At 45.9% G+C, this 18,256-nt stretch overlaps 1 protein-coding gene across 1 annotated transcript in view; it reads left to right on the top strand.

Annotated features, from left to right (window-relative positions):
- Positions 1–4,824, top strand: part of TAPBPL (TAP binding protein-like) — a 5,696-nt gene extending 872 nt beyond the window's left edge. Inside the window, exons 2-7 of the mRNA XM_009330140.1 lie at positions 248–484; positions 1,788–2,066; positions 2,524–2,865; positions 3,051–3,374; positions 4,112–4,201; positions 4,437–4,824. Of these exons, the coding sequence (XP_009328415.1) occupies positions 248–484; positions 1,788–2,066; positions 2,524–2,865; positions 3,051–3,374; positions 4,112–4,201; positions 4,437–4,477 (1,313 nt within the window). The 3' untranslated portion in view covers positions 4,478–4,824. The remainder of the gene's footprint in view (positions 1–247; positions 485–1,787; positions 2,067–2,523; positions 2,866–3,050; positions 3,375–4,111; positions 4,202–4,436) is intronic.
- The last annotated feature ends 13,432 nt before the right edge of the window (positions 4,825–18,256 follow it).

Genomic DNA, 18,256 nt, shown 5'->3' with positions numbered 1-18,256 from the left:
CCCCCAGCCCACCCCTTTGGCGAAGGTCGGGAAAACTAGGGTCTTCCTAAAGGTTAACACCATTGCCAGAGGAGGGTGGCACAGGGCTAGAGGGGTCCACTGCCAGCAGGGCTGGGAGAACAACCCCAAAGTGGCAGCCAGCCCCCAGCCTCCCAATTATTTATCCCCCATCCCAGAGAAACTCATACGCTCTTCTTTGTTTGCAGTGGGGTTCACGCATTCAACCGGTTCTTTTCCCTCCCTAAAGGGCCAGTGAAAGCTCCCACACCAGCACCTCCGTTTCGCAGGGTGGATATTGCCCTGGGCTGCTCCTATGTGGGGGAAGATGTAAGAGGTTTGCTGCATGCCTCTGGCGAGCATCCTGCTACTCTCGTGCTGAGGGGTATCAGCGTCAGAGATGATGGGAACTTGGATGATGTAACTGAGTACAAAGTCCCACAGAAAAATCCTGACTCCTCTTCTCCCATTGTCTTTGAAGCCTCAGGTGAGTGGGAGATCTGGGGTGGGAGAGCTGCCCGACGGGGTTTTGGCCACTTACCTGCATCGGGCTTCTATGAGATTTTTCTTTAACTGAGTTTAGACAATTGATTTTTGAACGGCCACTAACGTTACACGCGTGATTCCCTGAATTCGGCAATTTGGACTTTAAGAGAGGAAGGCTGTGGAAGATGTTAGAATGCCCTGTTGAGGCACCTCCCTCCTACTGGAGCTATCCTAGATTGCCTATCTCTTGGGAAATACTTTGTCAAAAATAACTCAGGAATTATTCCACTATACAGTATTATTGCACCCATAAAGAGCGTTCACATCTTCAGTCACGCGGGTGTTTCTTGCTAGCAGGAAGCATGGTGGTAAGTGGGCACGAAGCAGAGCTGTCCTGCTCAGAAGGCCAGCTGTGTGCGACTTGGCTCTCCTTACTTCACTCATGGGTGCCACCCTGCAGTCCAGCCTCTGTTCCCCTTGCTTTGCACGTAACTTTGCAAACACAGTCAAGCAAAGGTCTGAGCCCGTACTTTGCTGTGGTCTTGTTCGCTGCCTACAGTGCTTATCTGCGAGCATGTGCTTCAGTACAAGCTTATTCGAGGCTCTGAGATATTTTCAGAGAGGAAGCTGAAGGTCCAGCAAGGTCCATTAGCATGGGTCCAAGCTCTCCTTCAAGTGCTGTGGGTGGACTGGATGTGGGTGAGTTCAAGCACACTACAGCCAGGCTACTGTCAGGCACTGCAGACATAGAGTTAATTTCCAGTGATGTCCGTGGAAAGCGTGTGAGTCACTAGGATGCTTACACCTATGCTTAAGCTCATGCTATGATCAAAGGCACAGATACAGTGTGTCTCTACATCCAGCCACTCCCACCTTCCTGCCACCCTTTCTTTCCTTACCTGGGATGCTTCGGTGTCCCCTTTGTTTCTGGATTCAGGCCTAAAAAGAATAAACGTTGCAGGTCTTTCCTGGGCATATCACATACACAGCTTGCTTTCTTGAGCTAGCTAAAGGGAATCTGTTCTGTTTATACTCCTTCCCTAACAGCTTCTTTTGCCCAAAGTGAACTCTGTGCAATCTGGCAGGATAAAATACAACCGACAGATTGAGGGATGTAAGACAGTCATGACAAACCTCTCATATTCTTTGCAGGCCTTCATCTGTTTAAGCCTAGCCTGGCATTTCTGGGCTCTCAGTGACCCCAACAGCGCATGATGCTCCTCCAAAATAATGTGTCTCATCAGCTTGCACTTTCTTTCCCCTTTTGGATTCAGACAGTTAAACCTCTTCCTATATCCTCACAGCCCAGTCGGTATCCATCCCACACGCAGAGTCCATGCTGCACGCGGACTGTGATGGGGAGGAGGTGAACTGCGAGATCTCCCCATACAGCTTCCAGCGGCCTGGCGAGGGGCCCTGCCATACCTCCTGGTTCATGGCCACCCTGCAGCTCTCCAGCAGCATCAGTATTGCCCTGGTGCTCAGAGGACCCCACTGCAGCAGCTGGGAGGAGGAGCACGATGCAACACTGCACCCAAAGCTGAGGATTCCTATGAGCAAGGAGGGGACGTTGCTGACCACAGGTGACCAGGTGGCCCGGGGTGCCCCCACAGCACTGAGGGACATGAGGGGAGGGGAGTCTGCCTCCCCAAGAATCCTATGCCCCACCTCCCACCAGGACCTGAGGGCTGGCAGGAGTTGATGCTTAGGGAAAAAGCGGACATGCAGATTGCCCCCCACCCTGCCTCCTGTCAGGGTTTCCCATGCCCCAGCCCCTGAAGATGACAAGCACCTTCAAGACCATGATGTGCACTTGGTGTCTGCCTGTCTCCCTGCCCTGCTAACCCCACCAGGCTGGCTTCCTCCAGCTCTTCAGTCCACATGAACCCTGGGGCATCACATAGGGCACCTGTGCCTCCTCCTCCTCCGGGTGGGGAGTTGACTGCCAGCCCTTCCACTAGCCCTTCCCACCCAAGGGTGCCTTCTTTAACCAAATCTGTTTAACTCTCTGCTTGCCTGTGCCCTTCTTTCTGTTTCTAGTTGAATTTCAATCGTCATCATGCAACACTTCCCTGCACACGCATCTTGGCAGCTCGGTCACCCTCGACTGCCGCTTTGCCTTGGCTCCCAGCTCCTCATTTTCCTCCCTGGAGTGGAGGAGGCAGCACCAAGGCAGTGGCCATAGCCTTTTCTGGTATCAGGTGGGGAGCACAGGCCCAGCAGCGGAGCCAAAAGTCCATGTGGATGTGGTGGAGCTGCTGGGGAGTGGAGACGCGTCGCTTAGCCTGCAAGGAGTGAGCGTGGGAGACGAAGGGACGTACATCTGTTTGGTGTCCACCTCACTGCACCAGGCACAGCACATCATCCAGCTGCATGTGGCCGGTGAGGAAGGGAAATGCCTGGTGGCAACAGGACACCCATGTCCCCAGGCACTGAAACTTTGCCCTGCACCCTTATCCCATCGCTCCCAACAGTCATTGTCACAGGCAGCTTGTCTTCTCTCCCTTGTGGATGGGGACTTTTGTACTCTGCTAACAATAAGTCAATTCCCTCTTTATCTCCTCCAGAGCCTCCAAGAGTTCATGTCATTCCAGCAGTGGTGTCATTTGAGAGAGATGTGACAACTACTCTGACCTGCAGCATTGCTGGCTATTACCCCCTGGACGTCTCGGTGAGCTGGACACAGAAGACTCCTGAGGATGACGCAGAAATCCCCCTCTCAAACGCACGTTTCTCCAGCCACCGGCAAAGCCAAGATGGCACCTACAGCATCACCTCCTACCTCAGCATCAGCTCAGCCACAGCACAGGCACCAGCCAGCCACAGCTGCCATGTTTCACACGTGGCCCTGGCAGAGCCCATCTCTGTGAGCGCCCATCTTAAGGCACCAGGTAAGTGTCAGAGGCAGAGGAGTGAGTTCTTCATCCTGCCCAGACCTCCTCCCATCTCATCTACCTGCCACAGGGATCAAAACCTGTGAGTGACACCACATCTGCCTGTTTCTTCATGCTTTCCTTCTGGTGTCCTCTCATACCCATCCTCTGAATCCTCCTCTTCCCTTTCCCTTTCACTTCCTCAGCTTTTATTTCACTCCCTGAAGCTTTTGGAGAGCAAGTATCTCATTTCCTTCAGGGGAAAAGAGATTTTATGACCAAAAGTGGAGCAACAGAGCAAGTTTGTAGCACGTAGCACGTAGGTACAAACAAAAGTTTGTACTGCTGGGCAGGTACAAGAAAACAGCCATGCCCCAAGTAGTTAGATGCCAGTTTTTTGCTATCGTTCTCGAGCAGCATCAGTCTCCAGCTGAACGAGAACTATAGCAAAAAATCCATCTCCCCGTTGGAGCTGTTGGGGTTCTCACTCTCTCTGCTGATGGGAGATTGCTCCTGTGTCTCCTGACCCAGCAGGGAAAAGCAAACAATACTGCAGTTTAACAAGTTACAACACATCAGTCCAGCCAGTATAACTGGCCCTGGGTCTGTGTAGCTTTAGCGCACGTGTGTCGTGTCACATCTGTGTACCTGACAAGAGCATGCACGCTGGGGGAGCTTCTTTAACTGTAACAACTCGCTGGCTGTTCAGCCACTCCAGCCAACCTAACATCACTGATCCTCCTCTTCCTTTGCAGAGCAAACGGGATCGGAAGGACTGGTGGGGGGTTTCATTGCTACCGCCATTTTCATCGTTGTCCTCTTCATTGTGCTCAGGAGAAAAGCAGGTAGGAGTTTAAAAAGTTGAGCCACTTCCCTTGTGGGCGAGATGCAGCAAGGAGCATCTTCCTCTCCCCTGCACTCCCGCTCAGGAGAGATGGAGGTCAGGATATCCCAGGATCCTGGAGGGAGAGGTGGGGAGCGGATGAGCTGGAGACTCATTTCTGGTGGAAGGCAGCATGAGGTGATGTTTTGCACCGCTTTGGTTTTCCTGCATCTTCTTTTTTTCTCTCTCCTTTTCAGCTAAACCAAAGTCTGAGCAACTTCTAAGGGCTTCAGAATAGAGGAAACCCTTGTGTCACCCACCTGCAGTCCTTTGTCTCCCGTCCCTTGACACATCCTACCAGGAGAGCCAGTCCTGTCCAAATATTAACAGAGCTATTACTCGGTATGGGAGGGGTAGGGCTGCCCTTGGTGGAGGAGCCGAGTGACCGTTCAGAGGTGGACTCACAGAAAAACATGTCTTCATCTTGGGAGGGCAACATCGATAGCCGCAGCTCTTTGCTGGGATGCTGCATCACAGGCAACATGCATTCGTTTTTAGAAATGCCTCTTCTCTGGTTTCAGGGAAAATTAAATTGTATATAGATGAGTGTTTGTATGACTGTATATAGGTATGTGTGTATACAGATATGTATGTATGTGTACATGTTGTAAGCAGGTTGTATACAACCTTACATATTTACACATGTATGTAGGTATGTATCTGTAGATGTATATAGGTACATTTGGTTAACGTCTATGAGGCAGGTGTTTAAGATATTTATGTATGTATGTGTTTTAACTGAAGTTGGGCAAATATGTAGGCAAAATTGATACTTCAAAATGGTAAATCCTCAAACAGAGGAAGTTGTGGGTTAAACTTATCACAAATCAAGCAATCAGAAAAATATGACTCTCCAGGAGAAAGCTACAATAAAATTTTTAATAGAAATTTCACTGCTAGAAATTTACAAGGTGGAGAAGACCTGTGGTTCTGTTGTTGTGAAAAAGACAGACACAATTAAACAATTTTCCTGCCTAACAGGGAATTTGAAGGTAACACTTAGAAATCTTGAATATAACAAACAGGGGGGAAAAAAAGCAGAAGGAAAGTGTGGATGGAAAGGAGGTATATGGCACACAATAAAAGTAAGAATTTATGAAGCATACAAGGTGATAAGGAGTGTTCAAAATAATCTGGAAAAACTGGATTGCTGCAAGTGGCAATGGCACTTGGAAGGAGTTTTTTCAAAATACGTTGAAAACCAAGAAATGCTAGCAACGGCCTAGGCTCTTGCTGGGTGGATATAGGTAAAACTGTTGATTGATAGAGAAGATTTTTGATGGAGGTTTTTTGATACAGAGAAGATAGTTGTTTGTATACAGAAAGAAACAGAATTCTGTATTCATACTACACAAGGATGGTGAACAACTTCCTAATCTATTTGCAAACTAAGGAAGGTTTTAACAGCATCTATTAAGAGTGAGTATTTTCAGATCAGAAAGTTTGCATCTCAGAATCATAAAAGATTTGGCTGAGGAGGCACCTGGCCCAATGGAGTTTGGTATTTAAAAATCCTGGCATACTAGAGAAATCCCAATTTTTTTTTTGGGCCAGCGTTCACAGAGAGAAAGCGAGAAGACACCGACTGTTAGATGGTTTTGTAGTAATAATCATAGGTAAGAGAGTGTGAAGTTATTGCAAGTTAGCTAACAAAGGCTTCAACAATGAAAATAACAATAATTTAGTATGTTAAAAAAAAAAAAAAAAGTTGTGAGAAACAAACCTGACTTCATTCTTTGAAGAAATATTATTTGGTTGATAAAAGCACTGGTGCAGATTTAACAAACCAAGAAATTTGTAAATTCTGAAGAAAAAATAATAGTGTATGTATACATCATAATTTGCATTATATGGATTAATTACTAGCTAACAGACAAATTGCAAAAATTCATTGTCCAAAAAGAAGCAGCAATCACTGCTGAAAGCACGTGCTTCTCTGCAAGAACTGTGCTGTTTAATATTTGCATCAGGAGATAACAATTGTAAAAAATATTGTTGACAGAATTTGCAAATGGCAAGATCAGTAGCTAAAGCGGAGGGAGTCCTTCAGATCAACACAAGCCACCTGGCCAGCTGAACATACTCAAACAAGATAAGATGCTCAGTAATGCCAGCGGAGTCACTTCAGGTACTGGACCACCACGCTGTCTCAATGCTGTTGATCCCTGAATCCCTATCAGTTGCCTGACCTGTGGGAACACGTAAGAGTGACCATGGGCAGAATGTAACTGCTGGTGGAAGCAGCTTTCACTTGTATCATTTCCTCTTCATTTTTGATGCGTTGCCAATAAGTAAGTATTTTTAGTTCCAATGGTTGTCTTCTGTCTGTGCATCTCCCACACCGCTCTGTGGACTCAGGCCTACTGCGTGGCTCCATGGCCGGTGAACAGGCAGGCTGAGCCCCGCGCAGAGGGGTAAACCACCTGGGACTCGGGAAGGGGAGCTCCAAGGGACCCGTGGTGTCAATACGGGTCAATGTCCCCTCGCTCCCAGAGGCTGCTACTGTGGAGCAGGACTCACAGAAGCTTTTTGTACTGCCTGCTGCATTCAGAGACACCCCCAGATAATTGGTGGGAGTGTGATAGCTGGCTCCTGTGCAGCCAGGGAGGAAGGACAAGGTGCCAAGAGCAGGAACCTCATTGGCAACCACTGGAGAAGTCACTGTCCCCTGCGACTGACAGCGCCGAGTCGGAAGCCCAGCAAAGCCTGAAGCTGCAACACCCATCGGCAGTGCAGACGCCCACATGGTTTTTTAATATGTCAAAAGCTTGGAGGTAGTCCAGAGCAAAATGACAGGACCAATTAGGAAGGTCAGAAAACACCTTACAGGGGGCACTTTGAGACATTACTCTGGTCTTACTAAACCAGTATCTCTCAATTACACCACAGAAAATACAGAGTACTGGTGGCACCGTAACCTGCAGAGAAAGGCACAGTGAGAATCAACAGCTGCAAGTTATATTTAGGCATGTTCAGAGTAGAATAAGACATAATATACTCAACGATGAGAATGATTGTCCTAGCCATCTGTCAATAAAAATGGTAAACTATCTCTCAAAGTCTTCAAATAAAGGCCATGTTAATTTTTTCAAGCTGTCCTTTAATAATAATTTTTTTTAAAGTTTATGGCATCAGTTGAAAGAGACACTGGGTAAAATTCCAAGGCCTGTGTTACACATGAAGTGAGAGCTAGTGGTTTGTCTGCCTTTTTGACCCATAAACTGATATAAAGGAAAGAAAAAAATAAGGGAGAGATGCAAGAAATGCGTTAGGAGTGGCTGTATTCCTCATAAGGAGAAATATACCATGGCCCTTGATTTTATTCGACTGCCTGCTCTCTGATGCTCCCCACTAGACTTGCTATGGGGAGTCCACAATTACTGAGGCCCTGAAGGTCTCAAGCTCAATTTAAACCACAAAACCAAGTAAAGAATATAACCTAAAGTAGAAAAAGTAATTCTTACTGATAAACAAAGTGACGTGTTTAACAACAATGTTCCTTATATTTTAAATATAAAAAACTTATTACAGAAAATAGCACTAAGAGACTGAAAGTTCATCAAAGATAAACTTGATTGCATTGTAAAGACATGTATAAATAATATTATATGTTCTGCATCTCTGGGAGAGAGCCACGCTGCCTTCCAAGGTCGAACGTGCTGTGGCCAAGTGCCACATGGCAGCAATGCCTGGCCACGTGAATTGAGAAGCAGGAATCTGGTTATCATCTGATTAGCTGCTAGTCAGACCAAGCCGTTATACGTAGAGACACGTATACTGTGTCTCTACAAATAAGTATTAAATGTAGATGTTTTAAACAAGTTCTTTAGGAGAATTATTTGATATAAGACATGAAATTTGATACGGATTTTGTCAACCTGCAAAACATAAGATTAAGTTATTTGCACTTGAGTCAACACAAGATTACTTAGGGTCTGTGGCTGCATTGTACTGTGCATATGGACAAGCCAAAACTTCTCATGTGGTATTGAAAGAGCCATCATTGCAAACAACAAAGCCAAGCTCAAGATTATCTTTTCCACATAGATTCCCCTTGTTTGATCATGCCCCTCCTCATTCAGTTTAAGCTAGCAAAATAGATCCAGCAGTCTAACTACGTTGGTTTAGATGCACTTTATGAACATAGCTGAAGCTCAGCCGGTATGTGCCTCAAAGAGAACATGCATTAACTAGAAGAGACAGTGAAGTGCCTCATGCACTTCAAAGCTAAAACCCCTCTCCCATAGTCCACCAGGCAATGATGGACAGTAACTTGTTCAAGCCTAGCATGCAACAGGAAACCGATTTCCACGCTGACCATAGAAAAGATACCAAGCTTTCCCACATCTCCCCCATCTTGGTCAATGAACTGCAAGGAATCACTGCAACCTGCTTGGTAGGGGTGGGCCAGGACAAAGCATCAGGGCCAGCATTCATGCTCTCCTACTGTGCATTTCTTCCAGATCAGAAGCTTGAAGCAGCAAGCTCCGTTGCAAGAGCTTGTCATCACAGTCCTCCATTGGATGGACACAGTGAGCAGCAGGGGATTCACACCTGTACACAGTAAGATGACTCCTACATGGCTGCAGCTTCTTGAAAGCCCACGGACATCAGGTAGTTCTCAATAGCTGGATACCTCTTTTCATAGAGAAGGTCATCTCACAGCTATAATGGCTGCTTCTCCTCCCTAGCACTGCCTGCAGGAACACTGCCCCTGGGCTTCTCTCTGTGAAGAGTACGAAATGCTGATCAAAAACACATCTTCACTTAGCACTGTGCATTTGCTTTTCTTAGTAACAGCAATCTTCTGCATTGATCACTTTCTCTGGCCTATCCTTCATCTGGACTTCACTGACAGGAGCAATGACAAGCTACAATGGGTAATGGATCTTCTGTAATATTCCGCACTCTGCCCTTCTCAAAAAAAAGAAAAGAAAAGAAAAGAAAAGAAAAGAAAAGAAAAGAAAAGAAAAGAAAAGAAAAGAAAAGAAAAGAAAAGAAAAGAAAAGAAAAGAAAAGAAAAGGGAAAAAGGGAAAAAGGGAAAAAGGGAAAGAATTGGGCTCTTCTTTTCCCAAAGCTCTGTTACAACCATCCCCTAACTTGTGTCCCAGACAAAAGCATGGGACACATGCTTCCCTCCACAGCATATGTGTCATGCTAAATCAGTCCAGCTCCTACCCACTGCAAAAACATGCTTCTCCTCCCAGGTCAGCTGAAAATTCAGCTTCTGCCAGCACACAGAATGGTGGGTTCCCATGCATCTCCTTCAATGAATGATGAGCAGATGCTGAAAAATGGCAGATGCCCCCTCGGGATGAAAAATTAGCTGAGAAGCTCAAAAAGCATATCTGGAGTGGAGAGGGTTGATTTCAGCCTCCAGGACCAGCAGTAGTTGCCAGCAGTTCCTGGTGAGGAGAGACAGCAGAGGAATGAGGACCTTCCCCACCCATGTCCCCAGGTAGATGCAATGGTCACAGCATTGGGAGATCCTTCTCTCATACTCTGCCCATAGAGCCCCTGAATCAGGAGAGGAGAAAGGAGAGGGCCACCACCAGCAACTTCATTTCTGGTGCTGACATAAACACACCCTTCTGTCACTGCTGACTGTCCCCTTCACCAGCAGCTGGGTCAAAGTGCCCGGACCACAATACCCCTTACATCCTACAGCAAGAGCTAACAACTCTGCAGGTCCCAGCTGGCTCCAATGCTACCAGGCAGCATTCATCCAAGCATGCATCCAAATCTTCAGGAGATGGACAACAGCACGCACCACCCTTAGGCTGGCAGATGATAGTATGGATTTCACAGCCCACTGGGGACACAAGCATCATGGAGTGGTGTGCCAGGCTCAGGCCTTCTTCTGGTTCCTTCAGACCCTTTAGACTCTAACTGTACTTACCTCTCACCTTTTTATTCATGCTATCTTCATCTGAAGCCCAAAGAAGTCCCAGAACCTCTTCCACCACCTGCCCCTGGCCAAACTGGCCACCTGCATCTCCAGGAGGAGGATGTTTGATTGCAGGGGTGTTCCTGGTGATTGCACAGCCTTGTGCTGTTACAACTCTATGCAGAGGACCATGGGGCAACATCCACCACCTGGCACACTCAGACGCCTTCAGGAAGCAGTGGGTACTGTTGCAGATGCTGTGCTCTGTGACCCCTCTTAAGTTTCTGGTTTATGTTTTCACCTTATCCTCTCCCCCTCTTCACTCATTCCTCACCATAAGCATTTGATTTCTCCCTGATTTCTCTCCCTCTAGCCTCCTCCTCTTTCCTTCTCAGGGAAAGCTCAAGATGAACAGGGCAAACGTACCATACTTCTCATTGATACTCTTCCAGTCTTCAAACATTTTCAGGTCAGGGACTTCCTGACTGGATGTGGTTTCTGTGGTTTATTCACCCTCTGTAGATTTCTTTTCCATGAAGCTGTCCATTCTCCTCTTGAGCCCATATAAAGCCTTTATAAATTGGCACCACATTCACCACTTCCCCCTCCTCAGGTACCACAGTGGCCGTAAGCATGGGTTACACACTGCTCGGAGCAGTTCAGCTATTTTATTCTTGAGTTCCTTTAAGACTCTTGGACAAATGCCATTGCTCCCAGCAAGTTGTTACTGTTCGCATTCTCAGTGTGTTGAACAGCCTTTTCTACAGCCACTTCAATTTCAGACATGTTCATTGGTGAACCCCACCCTGCTGAAGAATGGGTTCTGCCAGGATGATCTCGTCACTCAACACTTAACACAGATGCAGAGATTTCTGCAATGGTCTTATCTCCCCTATGCACTCCTCTCATAGCCCTTCAGAACATCTGCCAGGTTCCTGATACGTTTCAAGAAAGATCTAACGTTAGTTTTGATTCCTTTTGCTAGTAGTTCCTTGAAGCTTTGTTCGACCTGACTTACTGTCTTTCTACACGCAATGTGCCAAAGTTTATATCCTTCTCTTTTCCCATTTGTAGACAACTTCAGCTTTTTTTGATAGATGCTTTTTGTGACTTCCCTTACCCCACTGAACAATGGTTTCTGTATCCCACATGAAAGGTGTTCATCCCATTTTTCTTGAGCATGCCCAGTTAGTAAGGATGGCAAAGGGTGACAGAGAGTGAATTCAGGTGATGAAGATGAAAATATAAAAGGGGTAGCACTTTTGGACAGACAGAAGAAAACAGTTGTGGTAGGTGTTGGTACAGGCCATCAATGCCAAGCAACAGGTCAAAATGACAAAGGTTGCCAACGCAGAATGGGAAGAAGAGAACTGGCTGGAAAACAACAAGAGGTAGAGGGCAGGATGTTAGCAGCAGTGAAGACATCAGGTGGGAAAACAGGATTATGACCCTGAGCCTTGGGATGTCACACTGAGAGGGGGAGTGAGAAGTAAGAGGGAACAGCAACATTGCCCCAACAGGTACAGTTGATGTACTGACATAGTGTTGCAAGAGGTGGCAGAAGGGGTTAGGGATGACAGTGAGGAGTAGTGGCACAGGATTGTATGGTACAGTAACTGACACATGGTGGCTCAAAGCAATTACTGTCAGTGAAGCAGAGCAGGACTGGACAATGCTGACGGACAGCTGAGGTTGGGCCAACGATGATAAGGTGCAGCAAAGGAAGGGAAAATGACTGCAAAGGCAGGAAAGGCAATACGTCATTGTTTTAAGAGTTTGTGGATTAAGTTCAGCCTCCTGTGCTGCAAACTGTCTGGCATGAGTCATCCTCTGGGAGATATGTAACTTGCCAGCATGTATTTTAGTGTCACTAGGCGATGCAGACCTTCCCACCACAACCAGGTGCAGTTTGCGGGGAAGGAGGGCACGGTTTTCTTCTTTTTCTGAGTTCATTCATCGCTGTTCTTTTCATTCAGCTCCTTCCCCTTCCTCTGTTTTCAACAGCATTTTTTACCATTTTCTTTTCCTCTTTTTCAAATGCTTCTGAAGTCATGGGTTTGCTTAGTATGATTTCTTTATGAATTCCATTTTTTCTCTTTTTTTATACTTTTGTATATATCCAAATCATATTCACACACCTGTCTCTCATGAAATACCATCAACATCTTAGCATGAAAGATCAATTGCCTCAACTGACAAATATGCACAGCCTCATACCAGGAGGTATGCTGCAAATACTTTGAGATCCTTTACTGGCAGGGGATTTGGAAGGCAAAAGGCCCTAGACTCTGTGAAGTGGACCATTTTTCAAGCTACAGGGGAAGATTCTTTCTCTAAAAAGAAAACCCCAGCAAAATCCCACACACCCCCAGCCCTGTGTGTCTTACTTGAGGAAAATCCCTTCCTGACCCCAAAATTTTCCCAGGGATATAAACTTCTTTATATGTAAGATGTATCTGAAACAGTTTCAGTCTTGATACAGAGTTAAAAGGAGGTGACAGAATGGGACAGTGACTATAATGACGAAATCTCACTCTTCTCAGTATCACTAGAAGTGGTCACATGGCTTGACTAAGATTCATGTTTTTTTGGCCAACCTCTTCTGCTTAAAATAAAGGATGAAAAGCAAAAAAAAAAAAAAATCAAGCTACATCTTGAAAAAAATTTAGGTTCTTTGCCTTATGAACCATTCCAGAGCTTCACATCACTGCTAGCCTGAGATCTTCCGAGGATTCGTAGTGCCTAGGAAGACATAAAACCTCTCAAGCAGAGGAATGAATTGAACATGTCTGAACAATTAAAAAGGAGATGGGAAAGGGGGATGATGCCTTCTGCTCTGCCTTTTGAGAAGGGTGTGGTGGGAAGTGTTCCCTCAAGCCATTTGGCTATGAAATCTGGCCTTACCCATAAAAGAAATGGGATTTATGGATTAACTTCTCTTTTTAAGGCCTTAATTCCCTGTGGATTCCCTTTTTGAGGGCATAACGTCTAGCTTATATTCCAGAGGAGGACAAGATCACCATCACCAGAGCAGAGCCGAGAAGCAGAAGCACCATGAAACCACTGAGGTGGGAGTGACTGAGGGGGGCACCTGGAGAATTACGTGGGGCAGTGTCAAAACTGGAGGTAAACGTCAACTAGGCTGTCCTAACGTCAGCTCTAGCAAAGCCGCAGGTGGGCAGCAGCGAGCATCTGTGTCTATCAAGCAAATGCCTGCTGCGCTGTACCGGGTGCTGCGTTGGGCTCAGAGGGTGACCAGGCCCAGCCCTGTGATCTCTGTTTGCTGGGGAGCAGCAGGTGCCGGAAGAAAAACTGGTCTGAGGTGGCTGCATCTGCCTCGAATTTCCAGGAACACGCAGGAGAGATCACGAAAGGGGTGGGGACACAGGCCTGGGGAGTCAGGTGGTTGTGATAATAGTTACATTGTTAGGGCTGGAATGAGGAAATTAAGGATTCCAGCAGGGGAGAACGGGGCAGGGGGCGGAACTCAAGGAGGCTCCATCTTGATCTCCCTACTCATTAATTGCCCCTCAGGACAAAGCAGCCAGAGAAATCACCGGTTTTGACATCCAGTCCTATAGCTTTGCTCTCTGCTGCTTCAGCCTGGACTGCACAGCCAGCTTCCAGATGGGCATTAGTCTTAGCTTAGCTACGCCAGTGGGCGGGAATTTTCATCTGGCCGTTTCCGCAGTCGATCCTATTGCAATAGGACTGGATTGAGATTGCTATCTGAGGAGCTGTCGATCTGGCTGAGTGAGATCCTGAGGATCTGATGAGACCCTGGGTTTAGGGAACATGCAGCAGAGGTAGTGCTTGAAGGCCCATGTTCAGCGCTCGGTGATTTGCTTATGGAGTAGCGAAGGTGGCAGCTGGCTCGGACACAAAGTAGTATGGCTAACATACCACAGGGTCTGCGTCACTGGGCTGCTGCAGCACCCAAGCCGATTCAGGAGGTAATATCCCTCGTCCTGCAATACAGACAAGAGATGGGAGAGCACTACGTTGTTCAGGAGCTAATTCAGATTTGCCAGCTGAGGCAGAGCGTGAGCAGCCACTACACAGGCTCTCCTCCGGGCTTCGTACTGCATTGCAGTGTGCAAACAGCAACGAAAGAGGATCCGTACAGGTCTTCTGTAGTTCACTCATGCTAACTTTATTCCCCTAGGAAGAGAGAACTGGGTTCCCTCCACACAGTTTCCAGCAGGATTTGTTGGGTCCTACAATACTTTTTGCATGAGCTCTACCCTACAGTCTCCCACCTTTCATGCTGAAAGATGGGGTAACACACACTGCTTTGGTTTTCCCCCAGGGCTCTCTTTTGCATCACCAGAACGGCTCTCTACAACCACTCTGCTCCTACAAGGTAAATATGAGTAAATACATTGAAAAGCAGCCTCCTCGGGACACAAAGGTGTGGGAGCGCGTGCACGGACATGCTCTTGCTGCTGTAGTATCACTGGCTATTTGGGACAGACACCACTGCTGCCTGGCAGGTTACATCAGTAGCAAGGGAGAAGGCATTCAACAGCCCATTAAATTGGTTTGCAAATCCATGATGGCTTTTTAATAACGATCCTCTTTAGAGATCACCACCTCTGCCTCAAGGGAGTCCACAAATCCTGGGTAAATAATTCCCCACTGAAAAATGACAGCAGTACAAAGTGTAGCCTCACGTCTACCTATCTTTATCAGCTACAAGGCTGGTGTTTCTTTGGCCAAAGACTTCAGTTAAACTTATAGCACCATGCGTGCTGCTATTTTTTGACAGTTTGGGTTGCTAGTTCTAATGCAGAAAAATATAATCAGCTGTAGCTAATCCAGAAATAATCATGGACTTCTACCTTGCAGCAGAAGGAAAACACAATTACATATATGCATATACAAAAGAGCCACACTGATCTAGGGTCTTTCAAGTAGTTAAAAAACGTGTATAATTTGTTATAGTCAAGACTGATCAAGTATTGGAGAGAGACCTTTCTTTTTTTCCCACTGCAGTAGCACCTTGTTGAAAAAAGTTTGTTCTATTTTAAAATGTGTGCATTACAGATCATTATCACATTCCTACCCGGGCAGATAATAGACATAGCTGGTAAGGAAACATTTCAAATTTTATGCCATAAAAAATCATTCATGTTTACTCAAAGGTTGCTCAGTAGCAATAAAAAGCAATCATGCATTCAGCTTGTGAAGATACAATATAACAGAAGCACTGCCCAGAACAACAGGGTGCTTCCCATTTCAAAAGAGAAGGACCTAGTGACAAGCATCTGAAGGAAAAGGATCTCTTCAGTATAAAGCTCTTTGGATTCAAAATGTTGTTAGAGGTGAAGTAAATACTGTGAATCAAAACTTCCAAAAAGGATTTGTAGTGCCTGATGGAAGATCTTTCATCCTAACACAAGACTCGGGATTTCAGAAGACCATTTATCCTATAATTGCTGAGCCTGAACGGGGGTGGGGGAAACAACCACCAGTGTCAAAACCAGTTCCATCAGGTGTGACTCACCTTGATAGGTCAATACATCAAACAAATATCCAGAAACCTGTGGATGGGCAAAATGCTCAGAAGACTCTTGCAGTGAGGGAAGTTCAAGACAGGAGCGTATCTAATCACCTAAAATATCAACAGGAGTCGCTCTCACGAACTACAGTAATAATTCCACGTCACTATCTTCTGTCACAGTGAAGCATGCCTGAGGAAAATGGTACCATTTATGATTGACAATCTTGGCCAGAAGATGGTCACTCGAGTGATCTAGTTCATCTATACATTGGAAAAAAAACCAGAACAAAAGCTGGGAAGATGTAAATAAAAAAAAAAGACCTGAAGAGTTAGCAAATTCTAATGTTCTGCAAATGGAGATTGAGACTGGCAGCTGAGAAGGCAACAGGAGATCTGTTTTTTGCATTGTTTCAAAAGTATTTGGGGAATCAAGTGGTAATTTTGGTTGTAGGAATGTTAAAGATAAATTTTTGGTTGCTTTGTGAGGTGGCAATCAATGTGCAGCACATCTGTGCGACATGAGAAGGTAAGGACTTTTACAAAGCCACGGCCAAAGCGTGATATTCACATGCCTGAAACGACTGGAAGTCACCTCAGGGCTGATACGTGCTCTGAGGTGTGCCACAACAGCAGATAACGTACAGCAGCCTGAGCAGCTCACCGGCATGAGAAAGAGAGAAAGGGGAATTGCTTAGATCACGGCTGTCACGGCAGCTGGAAACAGTGAAAGAGCCAGCGAGTGTTTTTTTAATTATTTAGGAAAAAAATACAACATATGTTAAAATCTTCTGAAAAATAAAACAAATATGTATCTAGATGTGCATATAGAGATACATAGATATATTATGTACATCATTTATACACATGTAAAACTAAAACACATGATAAGTGCACCCACACCCTAATTATCTGCCATTCTTGTCCAAACTGGCAAAGGCCAAAAGTTCTTCCAAACAAGACGGTGATGGAAATTGTCAGCCATGAGAAAATGCTGAGAAAATGGCTTTCGACTGTCATTCGGATGCAGCAAATCAGTCCAGATGTTTGAGTTTTTAATTATTCCTCAAGTCAAAAGAAATCAAAAAATGTAAGTTACCTTGTCTCACACCCAGCAAAAAGGACTGTGTTTCTGAACTCATTTGCAAAGATCAGTTGAAGACAGTTGAAAATGTTTTTAAATACTGTGGAAATCAGAGAAGTCCTAAGTATCAGCGCTACCAAATTCAGCTGTAGTTGCTTTGTGGGTGCTGTTAACTTAAATGAGTACAAAACGGGCATTTTCAGGGGCAAAATAATTTTTGTCATTCCAGTAAGACTGAGGCACAATTCCAGTAAGAGAGAGGCAGTTTCGGAGGATGGTCCATCAGTGTAACTGAGTAACTTCAGGAAATTACAGTAATGTAAGTCAAACAAGCTATAAACATGCTCTCCATGAAGTGACTGGATTACAGCTCCACAGGTTACACCGGTAATTGTAACCGCCGATGCTGCATAATTGTTAGTACCTCTGTGTATGTTCCAGAGTTTAAGGCGTAGGCTACAAGGCTGGCTCAAAAGGCTGATGTGCATCTTCAGGGATTCTCCAGGTCTGTCTGGGTGCGTAAAACACACAAATGGCACAAGTAAAAAGAGCTCACATCCCTCTGCTAAATGGCATCTCCTATGGCACTGCCCCAGATGGGATACGGACCGTTGGTCCGACCCAGAAGGGCATTTCTAAGGCTCCAAGGAAGCTGCTTTGTAATACGCATTTGATACATTAGTTCATTCCCCCCACCCCTCCCGCTTTTTGCAACTCATCTTTAATGAAAGTTCAAAATAAATTACTTGAGATAGAATTAAGTTTAGAACTGCAGAAGAAACAATGCTTTTGCTTTGCATTGCTTTGTGTCACGGCACAGAGCTAGAGGAAAGCTCTAAGTTGTGGCTGTAGGTTTGTAACAAGCAGCTGTCACAAGGCTGTTCCTGGCATGCTGTCACTCAACTGCCGGCCTCCAAAGTGTACTCCTTGCCATTTTCAAGCACGGTATTTTGCAATATGAAGAGGTAAAAGTGGCTGTGCATGTTGAGTCACTAACCAAACCACTGCTAACTCCAATGAGGATCGAAATTCAGTGACAGATGACTCTGAACAAGGACTGATCTGAAGGAGGTACTCATAAAGGAAAGGAAGAAGTGAAAACCTCAGACAGAGCTAGTTTAGGAGAAAATCATTTGGAGAAAGGATTGGGAAAGAGGTTCCACTCTTACAATGGCGGGGGGTGTTGGGGACTCCTGGTCACGTTTGGGTACAGGTGTTCATTTCTGTGGTTTGAGGAAACGCTGCAAGGCTTTGGGTAATGATGGGAGGCCTTAATTTCGCAGGCACAGATCAGTGAAACATGTTCCCACTCATGGTTGGACCAGGTAGTTCTGGATCCTAAAGATTTCTTCAGTTAATGAACCAGCAAAGGCGATGCTACCTCATGCGTATCACCCAGTCGCCACCAGCTTTCTCTGCCCCAGCCCCATCCCTCCTGCAAAATTCACCCAAAACTCTCCCCATCTACCTCGGCTTTGCCCTTGAAAAGCAAAATTTGGCCATCAAAGCAACGTTCGAGCCCTCACTGCCGGGGTGTGTGCACCC

Source organism: Pygoscelis adeliae, unplaced genomic scaffold (genome assembly GCF_000699105.1).
Source record: "Pygoscelis adeliae isolate BGI_AS28 unplaced genomic scaffold, ASM69910v1 Scaffold120, whole genome shotgun sequence".
NCBI lineage: Eukaryota > Metazoa > Chordata > Aves > Sphenisciformes > Spheniscidae > Pygoscelis > Pygoscelis adeliae.
Note: the sequence above shows the minus strand (reverse complement) of the source record. Positions and strands in the feature narration are given on the sequence as shown.